This window comes from Salmo salar, chromosome 14 (genome assembly GCF_965601325.2).
Source record: "Salmo salar chromosome 14, fSalSal1, whole genome shotgun sequence".
Taxonomy (NCBI): Eukaryota; Metazoa; Chordata; class Actinopteri; order Salmoniformes; family Salmonidae; genus Salmo; species Salmo salar.
Window position 1 is genome coordinate 9,111,160 of NC_138304.1, and position 14,766 is coordinate 9,125,925.

The 14,766-nt window shown below is 40.8% G+C and overlaps 1 protein-coding gene across 2 annotated transcripts; it reads left to right on the top strand.

The window, feature by feature from the left end:
• The first annotated feature begins 942 nt into the window (after positions 1–942).
• LOC106568702 (sodium/potassium-transporting ATPase subunit beta-3) lies at positions 943–14,421 on the top strand. Of its 2 annotated transcripts, XM_014139271.3 has the most exons (7): positions 943–1,212; positions 7,671–7,799; positions 8,440–8,538; positions 9,633–9,826; positions 10,450–10,500; positions 13,449–13,535; positions 13,861–14,421. In XM_014139271.3, exons 1-7 carry the CDS (start codon positions 1,095–1,097, stop codon positions 14,026–14,028), a joined length of 846 nt encoding a protein of 281 aa, XP_013994746.1. In that variant the 5' UTR covers positions 943–1,094; the 3' UTR covers positions 14,029–14,421. The 2 variants fall into 2 exon arrangements, with proteins under 2 accessions (XP_013994746.1, XP_013994747.1); XM_014139272.3 differs by lacking the exon at positions 13,449–13,535.
• The last annotated feature ends 345 nt before the right edge of the window (positions 14,422–14,766 follow it).

Sequence of the window (14,766 nt, forward strand, 5' to 3'; positions counted from 1 at the left end):
TGTGAGCTCCAGAGGCTGCGCTCCCAGACCCCGGGCACACTACTCGAAAAGCTACCTACCCTATTGATTCCGGTTTTTAGGGACAAGGAATGTATCCTTCCTAGGCTACAACAACACAATATAATGATTAATGTCATTATTTTGTTCAAGTAAGTACAACACTCTAGGTTCGCAAAGACAATAAAGTTGAATGAATAGTCAATGTGTGTGTGTGTGTCAGTTCAATAAAGGCAGTTCAATAAAGTTGAATGAATAGTCAGTGTGTGTGTGTGTGTGTGTGTGTGTGTGTGTGGTGTGTGTGTGTATGCGTGCGCGGGGAGCGAGGGGGGGGGGGACTCCTAACAACACTGGCTGTGACACACTTCCGTATTATTTTATTTTAATAGCAAATTCAGCATGAAACATTCTGAATTTGAAATAAGTGGGTAACTTTGATAAAATAATACTGGAAAGAATGTGTGTCTCTCACTGCGATATCGCGGTACAGAAAAAAACACCTTATGGTTGCCAGGCACACACACACACACACACACACACCAGAGAGCAGGTTGATGCTCATTGTCAACACAACTCACACATATTTTTCCATGTAGTCTGACTGAATAGGCTACATGTTAGGTGTGCTAGGCTACCACAGCCGGAATTCATGAACAGCCTATTACTGTATGGAAAGCATAGGCCTATCATTGTCATCATCATAATCTCTAGATATTCCCAGTTTGCATCTTATTTGTTAGGTACACCATATTCTCAAATTGTCTCAGGTCATGATAAATGGACAAATCCAGATTTATTATAGCGTTTTCGTTTAGTGTCTCTAATCTAGGCTACTCTGTCCAAGCCGTTCTTTTATCATGACTATTTTACGGTAGCCGCAGCGCTTTGAGTAGCGGAGCGAGACTGCCGCTAGTGGCAGAAAACGTCACAGAGTTTCCAAAAAAAAAAAAATCAACAAGAGCATCATTGCTTCACTGTGCCGCACATTCCATTACAACCATTGACCCAACCACATACCGCCTACATCCCTGATTTCGCCTCATACGAGGCGTATTCCACGTATTTTTAAAAGAAAAAGACATCCCCAAATTTCCACAATGGCAAGTAATGAAGACAAACCGGCGGCGAAAGAGGATGAGAATGCTGGAAGCTGGAAAGATTCTATCTTCAACCCAAGGACCGGAGAGTTTTGTGGGCGCACAGCGAAGAGCTGGGGTAAGAAAACCTGGACCGGGGCTGGGGCATAGCCCACTATCGAAAATCATATTTTTTTTTAAATGTGTATTAATATAATTGCAAGCTATTCGATTTGGATGAGCATATTGTCACAGCCTAATATCGGATAGTAATATTATATTGTATCCACCCATTCATTCATGGTCTCTATCATTGCGAGGCAATGGTGGCCTGATAGGGTGACAATGAATCTATTTCTGTCTCGTTGGCTTTGAAGCGTCATATTGTCAGCCGCTCATGGTGTGTGTGTGTGTGTGTGCGCGCGCGTACGTGTGTGCATGGTGCGTGTGTGTGACACCCTGTACATTTCAGCACTGATTAGCTCAAGACAGATGAATGAGACTAGCCCAGCTTTAACCATAATAATTAGAAACCAAAACCAGTGTATTTCCATTGAGACCACAAATAGACGTATAGTCTTCAACTCAAATACACGGTTTATGATATATAAGGTGAGCTATACCTTGTCTAGGCCTTCTTCGGTAACCACGCAATTTGGAATGATAAACTATATGCAAATTATATTAATACAGATTAGATCATACATTAAATGAATGTGCCCTTTTCAGAACAATTTGATCAGAAATCATCAATATCTGCCCTGTAGTGTATCGTACTACACATCAGTAGTATGCGGAAGAAAAAAAACTGCAGTGTGTGGTTGTGTGTGTGCACGTGTATGTGCACGTGCATCCTCTGGAACAGACCAATTTATGGCTAACATCCAGCTAGCATGATTATGTGAAGACCTTGATGTTAAAACCTTCACTGGTGTTACTAGTGAAATATACCACTGACACACACAGAAAATATGAAAGTATTCGCATTTATGGAATTTAAATCGTCAATTTATAGCAGTAATCTATGGTTACTTTGAAGATGGTGAGCAAGCTCAGCTAAATCTATGCGAGCTAGCAGCTAGCATTAAGACCCTATGTGGTGCTGTGCAGTGGGATGCTCCTCTCGCACTCTGTCACAATACCTCCTCACTCTACGGCTGCATGGCTTCCCACATTAGCATGCTTGTCAAGGTCAAATGGGTTTCCCCCTTGATCAAGATGCAGGTGCATGATGGGAATGTGTTGGAGGAGAGTGGAGGGAGGGGGAGGTAGGACAGGACAGGCAAATATTTTGGAATCCTCCATTCTCTGCTGGTTATATGAGAGGTGTAGTCTGTAGGCCTAGTGTGTGGTGAACAACCTGATCGTCTGTTTGCATGGTAGGCCCAGTTCTTATTAGAGGTCGACCAATTACGATTTTTCAACGCCGATACGGATACCGATTATTGGAGGACCAAAAAAAGGCCGGTACCGATTAATCCGCCGATTTTTTTGTGTTGTTGTTGTAATAATGACAATTACAACAATACTGAATTAACACTTATTTTAACTTAATATAATACATCAATAAAATCAATTTAGCCTCAAATAAATAATGAAACGTTCAATTTGGTTTAAATAATGCAAAAACAAAGTGTTGGAGAAGAAAGTAAAAGTGCAATATGTGCAATGTAAGAAAGCTAACGTTTAAGTTCCTTGCTCAGAACATGAGAACATATGAAAGCTGGTGGTTCCTTTTAACATGAGTCTTCAATATTCCCAGGTAGGAAGTTTTAGGTTGTAGTTATTATAGGAATTATAGGACTATTTCTCTCTATACGATTTGTATTTCATATACCTTTGACTATTGGATGTTCTTATAGGCACTTTAGTATTGCCAGTGTAACAGTATAGCTTCCGTCCCTCTCCTCGCTCCTACCTGGGCTCGAACAAGGAACACATCGATAACAGCCACCCTTGAAGCAGAGTTACCCATGCAGAGCAAGGGGAACAACTACTCCAAGTCTCAGAGCGAGTGACGTTTTAAACGGTATTAGCGCGCACCCCGCTAACTAGCTTGCCATTTCACATCGGTTACACCAGCCTAATCTTGGGAGTTGATAGGCTTGAAGTCATAAACAGCGCAATGCTTGAAGCATTGCGAAGAGCTGCTGGCAAAACGCACGAAAGTGCTGTTTGAATGAATGCTTACGAGCCTGCTGGTGCCTACCACCGCTCAGTCAGACTGCTCTATCAAATCATAGACTTAATTATAATATAATAAACACACAGAAATACGAACCTTAGGTCATTAATATGGTAGAATCCGGAAACTATCATCTCGAAAACAAAACGTCTTTTCTTTCAGTGAAATACGGAACCGTTCCGTATTTTATCTAACGGTGGCATCCCTAAGTCTAAATATTCCTGTTACATTGCACAACTTTCAATGTTATGTCATAATTACGTAAAATTCTGGCAAATTAGTTCGCAATGAGCCAGGCGGCCCAAACTGTTGCATATACCCTGACTCTGCGGGCAATGAACGCAAGAGAAGAGACACAATTTCACCTGGTTAATATTGCCTGCTAACCTGGATTTCCTTTAGCTAAATATGCAGGTTTAAAAATACATACTTCTGTGTATTGATTTTAAGAAAGGCATTGATGTTCATGGTTAGGTACAGTCATGCAACGATTGCGCTTTTTTTTCGCAAATGCGCTTTTGTTAAATCATCCCCCGTTTGGCGAAGTAGGCTGTCTTTGTTAGGAAGAAATAGTCTTCACACAGTTTGCAACGAGCCAGGCGGCCCAAACTGCTGCATATACCCTGACTCTGTTGCAAGAGGTGACACATTTTCCCTAGTTAAAAGAAATTAATGTTAGCAGGCAATATTAACTAAATATGCAGGTTTAAAAATATATACTTGTGTATTGATTTTAAGAAAGACATTGATGTTTATGGTTAGGTACACGTTGGTGCACTGACAGTCCTTTTTCGCGAATGCGCACCGCATCGATTATATGCAACGCAGGACAGGCTAGATAAACTAGTAATATCATCAACCATGTGTAGTTAAGTAGTGATTATGATTGATTGATTGATTGTTTTTTATAAGATAAGTTTAATGCTAGCTAGCAACTTACCTTGGCTTCTTACTGCATTCCCTTAACAGGCAGGCTCCTCGTGGAGTGCAATTTAAAGCAGGTGGTTAGAGCGTTGGACTAGTTAACCGTAAGGTTGCAAGTTTGAATCCCCGAGCTGACAAGGTAAAAATCTGTCGTTCTGCCCCTGAACAAGTTCCTAGGCCGTCATTGAAAATAAGAATGCGTTCTTAACTGACTTGCCAAGTTAAATAAAGGAGTAAAAAAATACAAATAAAAAATAAAAATCGCCAAATCGGTGTCCAAAAATACCGATTACCGATTGTTATGAAACCTTGAAATCGGCCCTAATTAATCGGCCATTCTGATTAATCGGTCGACCTCTAGTTCTTATGTTATAGCCCATGCTGTTCAATGGATTCATATGAATTGCTTACATCCATTGAAACATTATATGGTCTCTGCAATAGACATTAATTTGCATTAACATACATTACAGTTATGCAGGATTTGAATTATATATTACATTTATATTTACTTCATTTAGCAGACGCTCTTATCCAGAGCAACTTACAAATTGGTGCATTCACCTTATGATATCCAGTGGAACAACCACTTTACAATAGTACATCTATATATTTTTTGGGGGGGAGGGTGGGGGGGGAAGGATAACTTAATCCTATCCCAGGTATTCCTTAAAGAGGTGGGGTTTCAGGTGTCACTGGAAGGTGGTGATTGACTCCGCTGTCCTGGCGTCGTGAGGAAGCTTGTTCCACCATTGGGGTGCCAGAGCAGCGAACAGTTTTGACTGGGCTGAGCGGGAACTGTGCTTCCGCAGAGGTAGGAAGGCGAGCAGGCCAGAGGTGGATGAACGCAGTGCCCTTCTTTGGGTGTAGGGACTGATCAGAGCCTGAAGGTACGGAGGTGCCGTTCCCCTCACAGCTCCGTAGGCAAGCACCATGGTCAGTTAAGAACACATTCTCATTTTCAATGACGGCCTAGGAACGGTGGGTTAACTGCCTTGTTCAGGGGCAGAAAGACAGATTTTTACCTTGTCAGCTCAGGGATTCAATCTTGCAACTTTACGGTTAACTAGTCCAGCGCTCTAACCACCTGCTTTACATTGCACTCCACGAGGTTACGCGAATGCAGTAAGAAGCTAAGGTAAGTTGCTAGCTAGCATTAAACTTATCTTATAAAAAACAATCAATCATAATCACAAGTTAACTACACATGGTTGATGATATTACTAGTTTATCTAGCCTGTCCTGCATTGCATATAATCGCTTAGGTACACGTTGCTCCAACCATAAACATCAATGCCTTTCTTAAAATCAATACACAAGTATATATTTTTAAACCTGCATATTTAGTTAATATTGCCTGCTAACATTAATTTATTTTAACTAGGGAAAATGTGTCACTTCTCTTGCAAACAGAGTCAGGGTATATGCAGCAGTTTGGGCCGCCTGGCTCGTTGCGAACTGTGAAGACTATTTCTTCCTAACAAAGACAGCCGACTTCGCCAAACGGGGGATGATTTAACAAAAGAGCATTTGCGAAAAAAGCACAATCGTTGCACGACTGTACCTAACCATAAACATCCATGCCTTTCTTAAAATCAATACACAGAAGTATATATTTTTAAACCTGGATATTTAGCTAAATGAAATCCAGGTTAGCAGGCAATATTAACCAGGTGAAATTGTGTAATTTTGCGTTCATTGCACGCAGTCAGGGTATATGCAACACTTTATGTAATTTGTCAGAATCATGTTTCTGTGTGTTATTATGTTATAATTAAGTCTATGATTTGATAGAGCAGTCTGACTGAGCGATGGTAGGCAGCAGCAGGCTCGTAAGCATTCATACAAAATTGCACTTTCGTGCGTTTTGCCAGCTGCCCTTCCCAATGAATTGCGCTGTGTATGACTTCAAGCCTATCAACTCCCAAGATTAGGCTGGTGTAACCCATGTGAAATGGCTAGCTAGTTAGCCGGGTGCGCGCTAATAGCGTTTGAAACGTCACTCGCTCTGAGACTTGGAGTAGTTTTTTCCCTTCCTCTGCATGGGTAACGCTGCTTCGAGGGTGGCTGTTATCGATGTGTTCCTGGTTCGAGCCCAGGTAGGAGTGAGGAGAGGGACGGAAGCTATACTGTTACACTGGCAATACTAAAGTGCCTATAAGAACATCCAATAGTCAAAGGTATATGAAATACAAATCGTATAAAGAGAAATAGTCCTATAATTCCTATAATAACTACAACCTAAAACATCTTACCTGGGAATATTGAACACTCATGTTAAAAGGAACCACCAGCTTTCATATGTTCTCATGTTCTGAGCAAGGAACTTAAACGTTAGCTTTTTTACTTTGCACATATTGCACTTTTACTTTCTTCTCCAACACTTTGTTTTTGCATTATTTGAATCAAATTGAACATGTTTCATTATTTATTTGAGGCTAAATTGATTTTATTGATGTATTATATTAAGTTAAAATAAGTGTTCATTCAGTATTGTTGTAATTGTCATAATTACAAATAAATAAATAAAAAAATCGTCCAATTAATCCGTATCGGCTTTTTTTGGGCCCGCCAATAATCGGTATCGGCGTTGAAAAATCATAATCGGCCGACCTCTAGTTACAACAAACTACCAATGGATCATTCGTGTCCGTGTCTAGTTCCTTCACAAAGTCAGTCCTGCTGGCTACACAAGTGGACTACACAACTCAATTCTTGGGGATGGGCTGGATCGAAATAGACTGAGAATACCAAACATAAGGACTACTATACCCTGTTCAAAGGCACTTACATCTTTTGTCTTACCCATTCACCCTCTGAATGGCACACATACACAATCCATGTCTCAATTGTCTTAAGGCTTAAAAATCCTTCTTTAACCTGTCTCCTCCCCTTCATCTACACAGATTGAAGTGGATTTAACAAGTGACATCAATAAGGAACCATAGCTTTCCCCTGAATTCGCCTGGTCAATGTCGTCAATCCTATGTCATGGGAAAATGTTTTGTATAGTCAGTGTATATTTCTAAAGCTTATGGGTTGCCCAATGCCCAGCACCTAGCACCCATGGGCAGCCCTGTCATTTGATAAGGCTTCAGACTTGGACCTCTCAGTCAAAATGCTAGGCTGTTCTGTCATCTCTGATCATTCTGCCTATCATCATAAGAAAACAAAATGCGTACCTTTGCTCAACAAAATGTTGAGGCTGGAAATTGGTCCTCATCTATCCTTTCCTACTTATCCAGTTATTTACATGGAAAGCTGTCCTTATTGAAACGACTAACCTTTACATGGATGAATTATCTAAATACATTATTGATATGCTAATATGGCAGAGGCAGTTCACAAAATGACCCTCGTCTGATCAGGTGTGTAGACCTAGCTTTTAGCTCGGAGGGCTAACATAGTCTGGAATCGTGCTAATCTCTCTCTCTCTCGATCAATCTCTCTCTTTCTCTCTCGATTGATCTCTCGCTTTCTCTCTTCAGGCCTCATTCTCCTGTTCTACCTGGTGTTCTATGCATTCCTGGCTGGGATGTTCGTCCTCACCATTTGGGTCATGCTGCTGACACTGGACGACTATGTGCCAAAGTACCGCGACCGGGTGCCACACCCAGGTGAGTAGTACCACAGGGAGATGATTTATTCAATCAATCAACCAACTAACCAATAAATTAACCAATCAATCAACCAATCAGTCAATTGGGTCAGATCGGCAGATTATTTATTATTGGGACATTATTTGCGTACAAGGTCATTCTGAGGGAAAACGGAACTGAAATATCCAAGAATTATTGTATTTTGCTGATTTTGAGCACAAGTTTGTCGGTTAAGGACAGGTAGTTAGCATTTTTCAAACCTGAGAATCTTGTGGACTATGATTGATCAATATTGCCCAGCACTATACAGCCACTGTTGAATGATGAGATTTCTGTTTTGACCTGTAATAGTAATGGCCAAACTCTTTATATAATGTCTGTTTGGCAACACTTTATTTAAAGGGTACCTATATAAGGATGTGTTATGTATGGGTTATGAATGTGTTATATATTGGTTATGAATGTGTTATGTATGGGTTATGAATGTGTTATGAAGCCCTAATGTAGGTATCCTTTAAATTAAGGGTTACTGTATGTTTCTGGCTTTACCACACAACATTGGTGACCCTGATTACTTTGTTAGTAGATTTAACTATGTTTTACCAGGTATTTTTGATGAAGGTAGTCGTGATCTCATACTGTACTCTCTGTTTCTTAGGGTTGGTCATCCGGCCCAAGCAATTGGACATGCTGTTTAACAAATCCCAACCTCTCCAGTTTGCCCCGTATGTCCAGACCTTAGAGTCTTTCCTGCAACGTGAGTATGGTTTTTGTTGTCTCCTTGCAAAATCTGTGCCCTTTTCTCTCTCTCTAACTTGCCTTTTTTTCTCTCTCTCTTTCTTTCTTTCTCTCTTTCTTTCTCTCTTTTTTTCTCTCTTTGTACTTTTCAATAATGCTTTATTGGCATATCTATGAAATAGAATGTTGCGTTATGGGTCGTTCCAAAAAATGAGTACCTTTTGAGCCCTTTTGACATTTTAAGCAGTACTTGTGCACACGTTTTGTAAACGTAATAAATAAACGTAATAAATTCAATAATATGAATAAAGATTTGATGAAGTGCCCAAATTCAGTATTTTGACATCCTCTAGGAAGATTTTAACCCACTTAAACTCAACATTTCTCCAACTTTTCACCATCATTGTAAAGCCTTAATTATTTTGTTGCTTTGACAAAGTCATTTCTGAAGATTATTATTTATTGAATATGATTAGGGATTCATTTCAAGGAACAAAACAACAATCTTTCCCTCATTTTAAGATCTTCCCTGTTACGTGACCTAACCTCACATTTTAATATGGTGAAACTATTCCTTTTTAAATATTTTTTTCAAAAGAAACATTAAACATTAAAATAGTCAAACCATAGTGTAAAAGCAGCTGGTTCCTGTTGCCCATAGATAGACAAGCTCTAAATGTTTTCACAATTTACTTTTTTTGTTACGCTTGCATCCAATTGCCCATCCCACACAACAAGCTACTGTATATTTCCACACTATGAGGCTGGAATGATACTGTGAAATTGTGAAAATGATGATAATGCCCTTTTTGTGTAAGATCTGTTTGAAAAGACTGCCTGAAATTACAGCCTGTTTTAGCAGAATGGAGTTATGGCCTGCCTGGTGACATCACCAGACTGTAAATTAGTTAAGAAACTCAGCAAAAAAAAGAAACGTCCCTTTTTCAGGTTATTGAAATGTAACATCCAATCAGAATCTTGCCCGATCATTCAAAATTCACCAGACCTCCAAGGGAGGTGTGACATTGATGTGATTTTGGAGGTATGGCAACACGAGACTAATAGACCAATAATAAAAAGTCATACAAGTCTGTCATTATCGTTTTTTCTCAGATTACAATGACACGGAGCAGGAGAGGAATGTGGCGTGCGCGGCGGGCGGCTACTTTGAGCAGGAGGGCGAGGTGGGCGAGCAGAGGAAGGTGTGTCAGTTCAAGAGGAGCGATCTGAGCCTCTGCTCCGGCCTGTCCGACTCCACGTTTGGTTACACTGAGGGGAAACCCTGTGTCCTCCTCAAAATGAATAGGGTACCTCCTCCTTTCCCTCTTCTCTTTGGATACATATTTGTGTCCCAATTCTCATTCTTTCCAAAGTGTGTACTTGCACACTCCCCGTCATCTAAAAGCATTGGATTGGTTTAAGCATTGGCTGGATGGAGTTTCCACCATTGTTCAATCCATGACAGGGAAGTGCACATTTTGGGAAAATGGTAGATAATTGGGATGAAGCCAATACTCACTAGATGCATGTCATTGACTTGAATACACTCGGCTCCTGATGAAGTGCACATTGGATAAGTGCAGACCCAATTAAATTCAGGGCAGTGCTGTGTAGTTCACCAGTCCCAATTCAAATACATTTTTCACGGACACATTCACAAGAGCCTTGAGCCAATGCATGTATCAGTAGACGACATTAGCCAATAGTGGATTTCTCTCCTCCTCAATCTAGTTATTTCCATTTGCTTCTCTTTGTTACCATTCTCTATTGTTATGTTTTGCTGTCCTTTTTCACCCTCTCTCCTTATATATGTTTCTATCCCATTGGATTGCTCAGAGTAGACCACATTGATAATACTTATTTAAATTAGCCGACTGTGTGACTGCGGCTCTCTGATTTGCTGATTGGTTAATTGGTGTTCCATTCACAGATCATTGGGCTGAAGCCGCGTGGAGATCCCTATGTCAACTGCACAGCAAAGGTAAATGTCATCATGATTTCAGTATGTGTGTTTTTGTCTGCGTTTGAAGATAGTCATATACTCTGGTTACCTTTATATCATTTTTGTTATTTATTGTTTATGTTGATATTTGTGTCTTCTTTTTCCTGATTTGGTTTGATTTTGTTTTTCTGCATGCTTCCAGTTGAAACTTTAGGGTAAGCTTAGCGATGTGGAAGTGTATATGCTTATACAGTATGCAAGTTAATACCTTGTGGAAATAACTTACATTGTACTAGCAACTTACAGGGTTGTTTTGTTGTCTCCCCCCTTTTTAAGTGCTCTATTGTGTTATCTGCTTGGTTTTCGAGTTGCTTTTACTTCTTTTGGTCCTGTTTGATGCAGCATACCAACATTATATTATGAACCTTTTAGAACCTACCAGTGTTATTATAAGAACTGGCCATTGACTCTGACCTCTCATGGACCCCAGAAAGAGTAGGTGTTGCTTAATGTAAAAGCTAATGGCTTTACATTACAGTGAATGCAGCTTTAGGAATATATTAAAATCTTAGATAATATATTATTCTTACATACTCATATGAACTTGTGTAGATCTGAAAAGATTTGATAGGTGTGCGCAATATGGCAAAATTGACACTCAACATACAGTGAGGGAAAAAGTATTTGATCCCCTGCTGATTTTGTACGTTTGCCCACTGACAAGGAAATGATCAGTCTATAATTTTAATGGTAGGTTTATATGAACAGTGAGAGACAGAATAACAACAAAAAAATCCAGAAAAACGCATGTCAAAAATGTTATAAAATGATTTGCATTTTAATGAGGGAAATAAGTATTTGACCCCTCTGCAAAACATGACTTAGTACTTGGTGGCAAAACCCTTGTTGGCAATCACAGAGGTCAGATGTTTCTTGTAGTTAGCCACCAGGTTTGCACATATTTCAGGAGGGATTTTGTCCCACTTCTCTTCGCAGATCTTCTCCAAGTCATTAAGGTTTTGAGGCTGACGTTTGGCAACTCGAACCTTCAGCTCCCTCCACAGATTTTCTATGGGATTAAGGTCTGGAGACTGGCTAGGCCACTCCAGGACCTTAATGTGCTTCTTCTTGAGCCACTCCTTTGTTGCCTTGGCCGTGTGTTTTGGGTCATTGTCATGCTGGAATACCCATCCACGACCCATTTTCAATGCCCTGGCTGAGGGAAGGATGTTCTCACCCAAGATTTGACGGTACATGGCCCCGTCCATCGTCCCTTTGATGCGGTGAAGTTGTCCTGTCCCCTTAGCAGAAAAACACCCCCAAAACATAATGTTTCCACCTCCATGTTTGACGGTGGGGATGGTATTCTTGGGGTCATAGGCAGCATTCCTCCTCCTCCAAACACGGCGAGTTGAGTTGATGCCAAAGAGCTCCATTTTGGTCTCATCTGACCACAACACTTTCACCCAGTTGTCCTCTGAATCATTCAGATGTTCATTGGAAAACTTCAGATGGGCATGTATATGTGCTTTCTTGAGCAGGGGGACCTTGCGGGCGCTGCAGGATTTCAGTCCTTCACGGTGTAGTGTGTTACCAATTGTTTTCTTGGTGACTATGGTCCCAGCTGCCTTGAGATCATTGACAAGATTCTCCCGTGTAGTTCGGGTTGATTCCTCACCGTTCTCATGATCACTGCAACTCCACGAGGTGAGATCTTGCATGGAGCCCCAGGCCGAGGGAGATTGTCCGTTTTTTGTGTTTCTTCCATTTGCGAATAATCGCACCAACTGTTGTCACCTTCTCACCAAGCTGCTTGGCGATGGTCTTGTAGCCCATTCCAGCCTTGTGTAGGTCTACAATCTTGTCCCTGACATCCTTGGAGAGCTCTTTGGTCTTGGCCATGGTGGAGAGTTTGATTGATTACTTCTGTGGACAGGTGTCTTTTATACAGGTAACAAGCTGAGATTAGGAGCACTCCCTTTAAAAATGTTCTGATTGAGAGGGGGTCAAATACTTATTTCCCTCATTAAAATGCAAATTAATTTACAACATTTTTGACATACATTTTTCTGGATTTTTTTGTTGTTATTCTGTCTCTCACTGTTCAAATAAACCTACCATTAAAATTATAGACTGATCATTTCTTTGTCAGTGGGGAAACATACAAAATCAGCAGGGGATCAAATACTTTTTTCCCTCACTGTATCAGAGGGCTATTACCAGGGGTGAAAGTAAGCCGGTCCGGTACAGAGTACCGGCAAAATAAATGGTGCAGGTACGGCGTACTGGTTAAATATGAGCCTATCACAATAATTAATACAAAGATGGCACGAAAACTCTAGGTTATTACACAATAATTTATCATTACCACTTGTCAGCAACACTCCAAAATGTGCTGTGGTTCGACGTGAACACTAACATTTTGCAAAAGCAGAGATGACTGGCCAGGACCGAGATGCACACAGACAGCAGTGGACGCATCAATCAATTCTGGCTTCAAGTGTGCCTAATGTAATTACAATTGTTGAGTGTGATTAGCCTACACTTTTCAGTGTTTTAATAGATGCTGGAATTATTTAGACAAGTGGATGAACATGTAGCCTACTTCTAAACAATTATTTGTTTGACAATCAGATGAAAACATCATGACTGGTTGTCTTCTTGCTCCATTAAAAGGTAAATACCTTTTGACAGTTAAATGACATGTCTGTACTATTAGGCCCATAAAAAAATGTGTGCATGCGCTACATAGGAGGTCCCATACCGGGAATAAGTGAATCTACTTTCACCGCTGCATTTTATCTACTGATGCAAGAATTTGGAAGACCATTGGATGGACGTATGGTTTATTCAGCTGTTCTATCCAACCCTTTCAGATCTATATGAAGTCCCAACAGTCGATATGGGATAGGATATACATATTCTTGCTCTTCTATCGTTTTCTTGTGTTGACTATTATTCTTTCTCTTCCTCCTTTGCCTCTTCAGAGGGGCACCCCCATACAGATGCAGTACTTCCCTAGTGAGGGGCGGTTCGATAAAATGTATTTCCCTTACTACGGCAATAAGCTTCATGTAAGTTTGGGTGAAAGGTCAATGTTTATCCATTGTCTTGTCGTACTGGTTGGTGCTATATCGGAAAGCATTATTATACAATGATGTAAGAATTTGGAAGACCGTTGGATGAACAACAACAGTCTTTGTTGGTCAATTATCATTTTTTCCCTTCCACTCATTTGCCCCTCTTTTCTTTACCACCCTATGGCACTCTTACTGTGTGTCTCACTCTCCCTCTTTTTGGCCCTCCCTTCCACCTCTCCTTATCTCTCTCTCCCCTCTCCTTTCTCTCTTTCTACTCCCATTCCCCCCCCCCCCCCCCCCCCCCATTCTCTGTCTGTAGGAGAGGTATGTGCAGCCCCTGGTTGCGGTTAAGCTGTTGCTGAACAAGGACGACTACAACACAGAGCTGACCATCGAATGCCGGATCGAAGGATCTGACTTGCGCAACAATGACGATCGAGACAAGTTCCTGGGCCGTGTCACCTTCCGAATCACAGTCAAAGAGTAGGGAGTAGCGAGGAGGAGGCTAGTGTGGAGAAGTGTGGTTCTGATCTTCCCCAGGCGATTCCTATTAGAATAAAATGAGCCTAATTCCAAACCAATCCCTCCACCGTTGCTCCATATCCTAGGCGAGGGACATTCAAATCTGGTATTTTTCATACTGCCTTGGTAGTTAGTTCATTGATTGGCCAGATAGTCTACTCATCTGGTGTTACAGGTCAGTCTCTGGTTAGGTGTGATAGGGAAAGCTTAAAAAATAGCAGTGCTGTGAACCCCGAATCCTGGATTTTAATAACTTTTATTTAGGTTCTTGTTCACGCGATCTTGTATTTCTGATAGGGTTGGATATGTGTAAGCATAGCAAGAGTGCTAGATGGAGCAATTATCATATAATAGAGGATACCATTCCTTTTAGATCTACATTACCTCACACCCAAAAAGGGCCTAGAATAGTGCCTAGTGGTAGGGGGTGAGAGATCGGTTTGGGATTGGATCAAAGAAGGATAGGGCATTGATGTCATCAATTTTTAACTACTGTATCTCCTGGAAAAACCGGTAATCCTGCCAAATTCAATGGAACATCTAGTTCCCTTGTTTGCTTCTATGTTTACTATAGTATGGCATCATTTTTTTCCTATCCTTCATTATCTCATTCTAGCAGGAGTCTTTCACGACTCACCAACCGAACGGCCATCATTCCCTTCTATTAGTCGGCTTTTGTTGTCTGACCCAGTGCTCTAGTGTT

What these genes read in the sequence shown, in the direction of transcription:
- LOC106568702 (XM_014139271.3), top strand. Translation starts at nt 1,095, where the DNA reads ATGGCAAGTAATGAAGACAAACCGGCGGCGAAAGAGGATGAGAATGCT. An exon ending in CGACCGGGTGCCACACCCAG is followed by an intron (nt 7,800 to 8,439) that starts GTGAGTAGTACC and finishes TCTGTTTCTTAG; the next exon opens with GGTTGGTCATCCGGCCCAAG. An exon ending in ACTACGGCAATAAGCTTCAT is followed by an intron (nt 13,536 to 13,860) that starts GTAAGTTTGGGT and finishes CTCTGTCTGTAG; the next exon opens with GAGAGGTATGTGCAGCCCCT.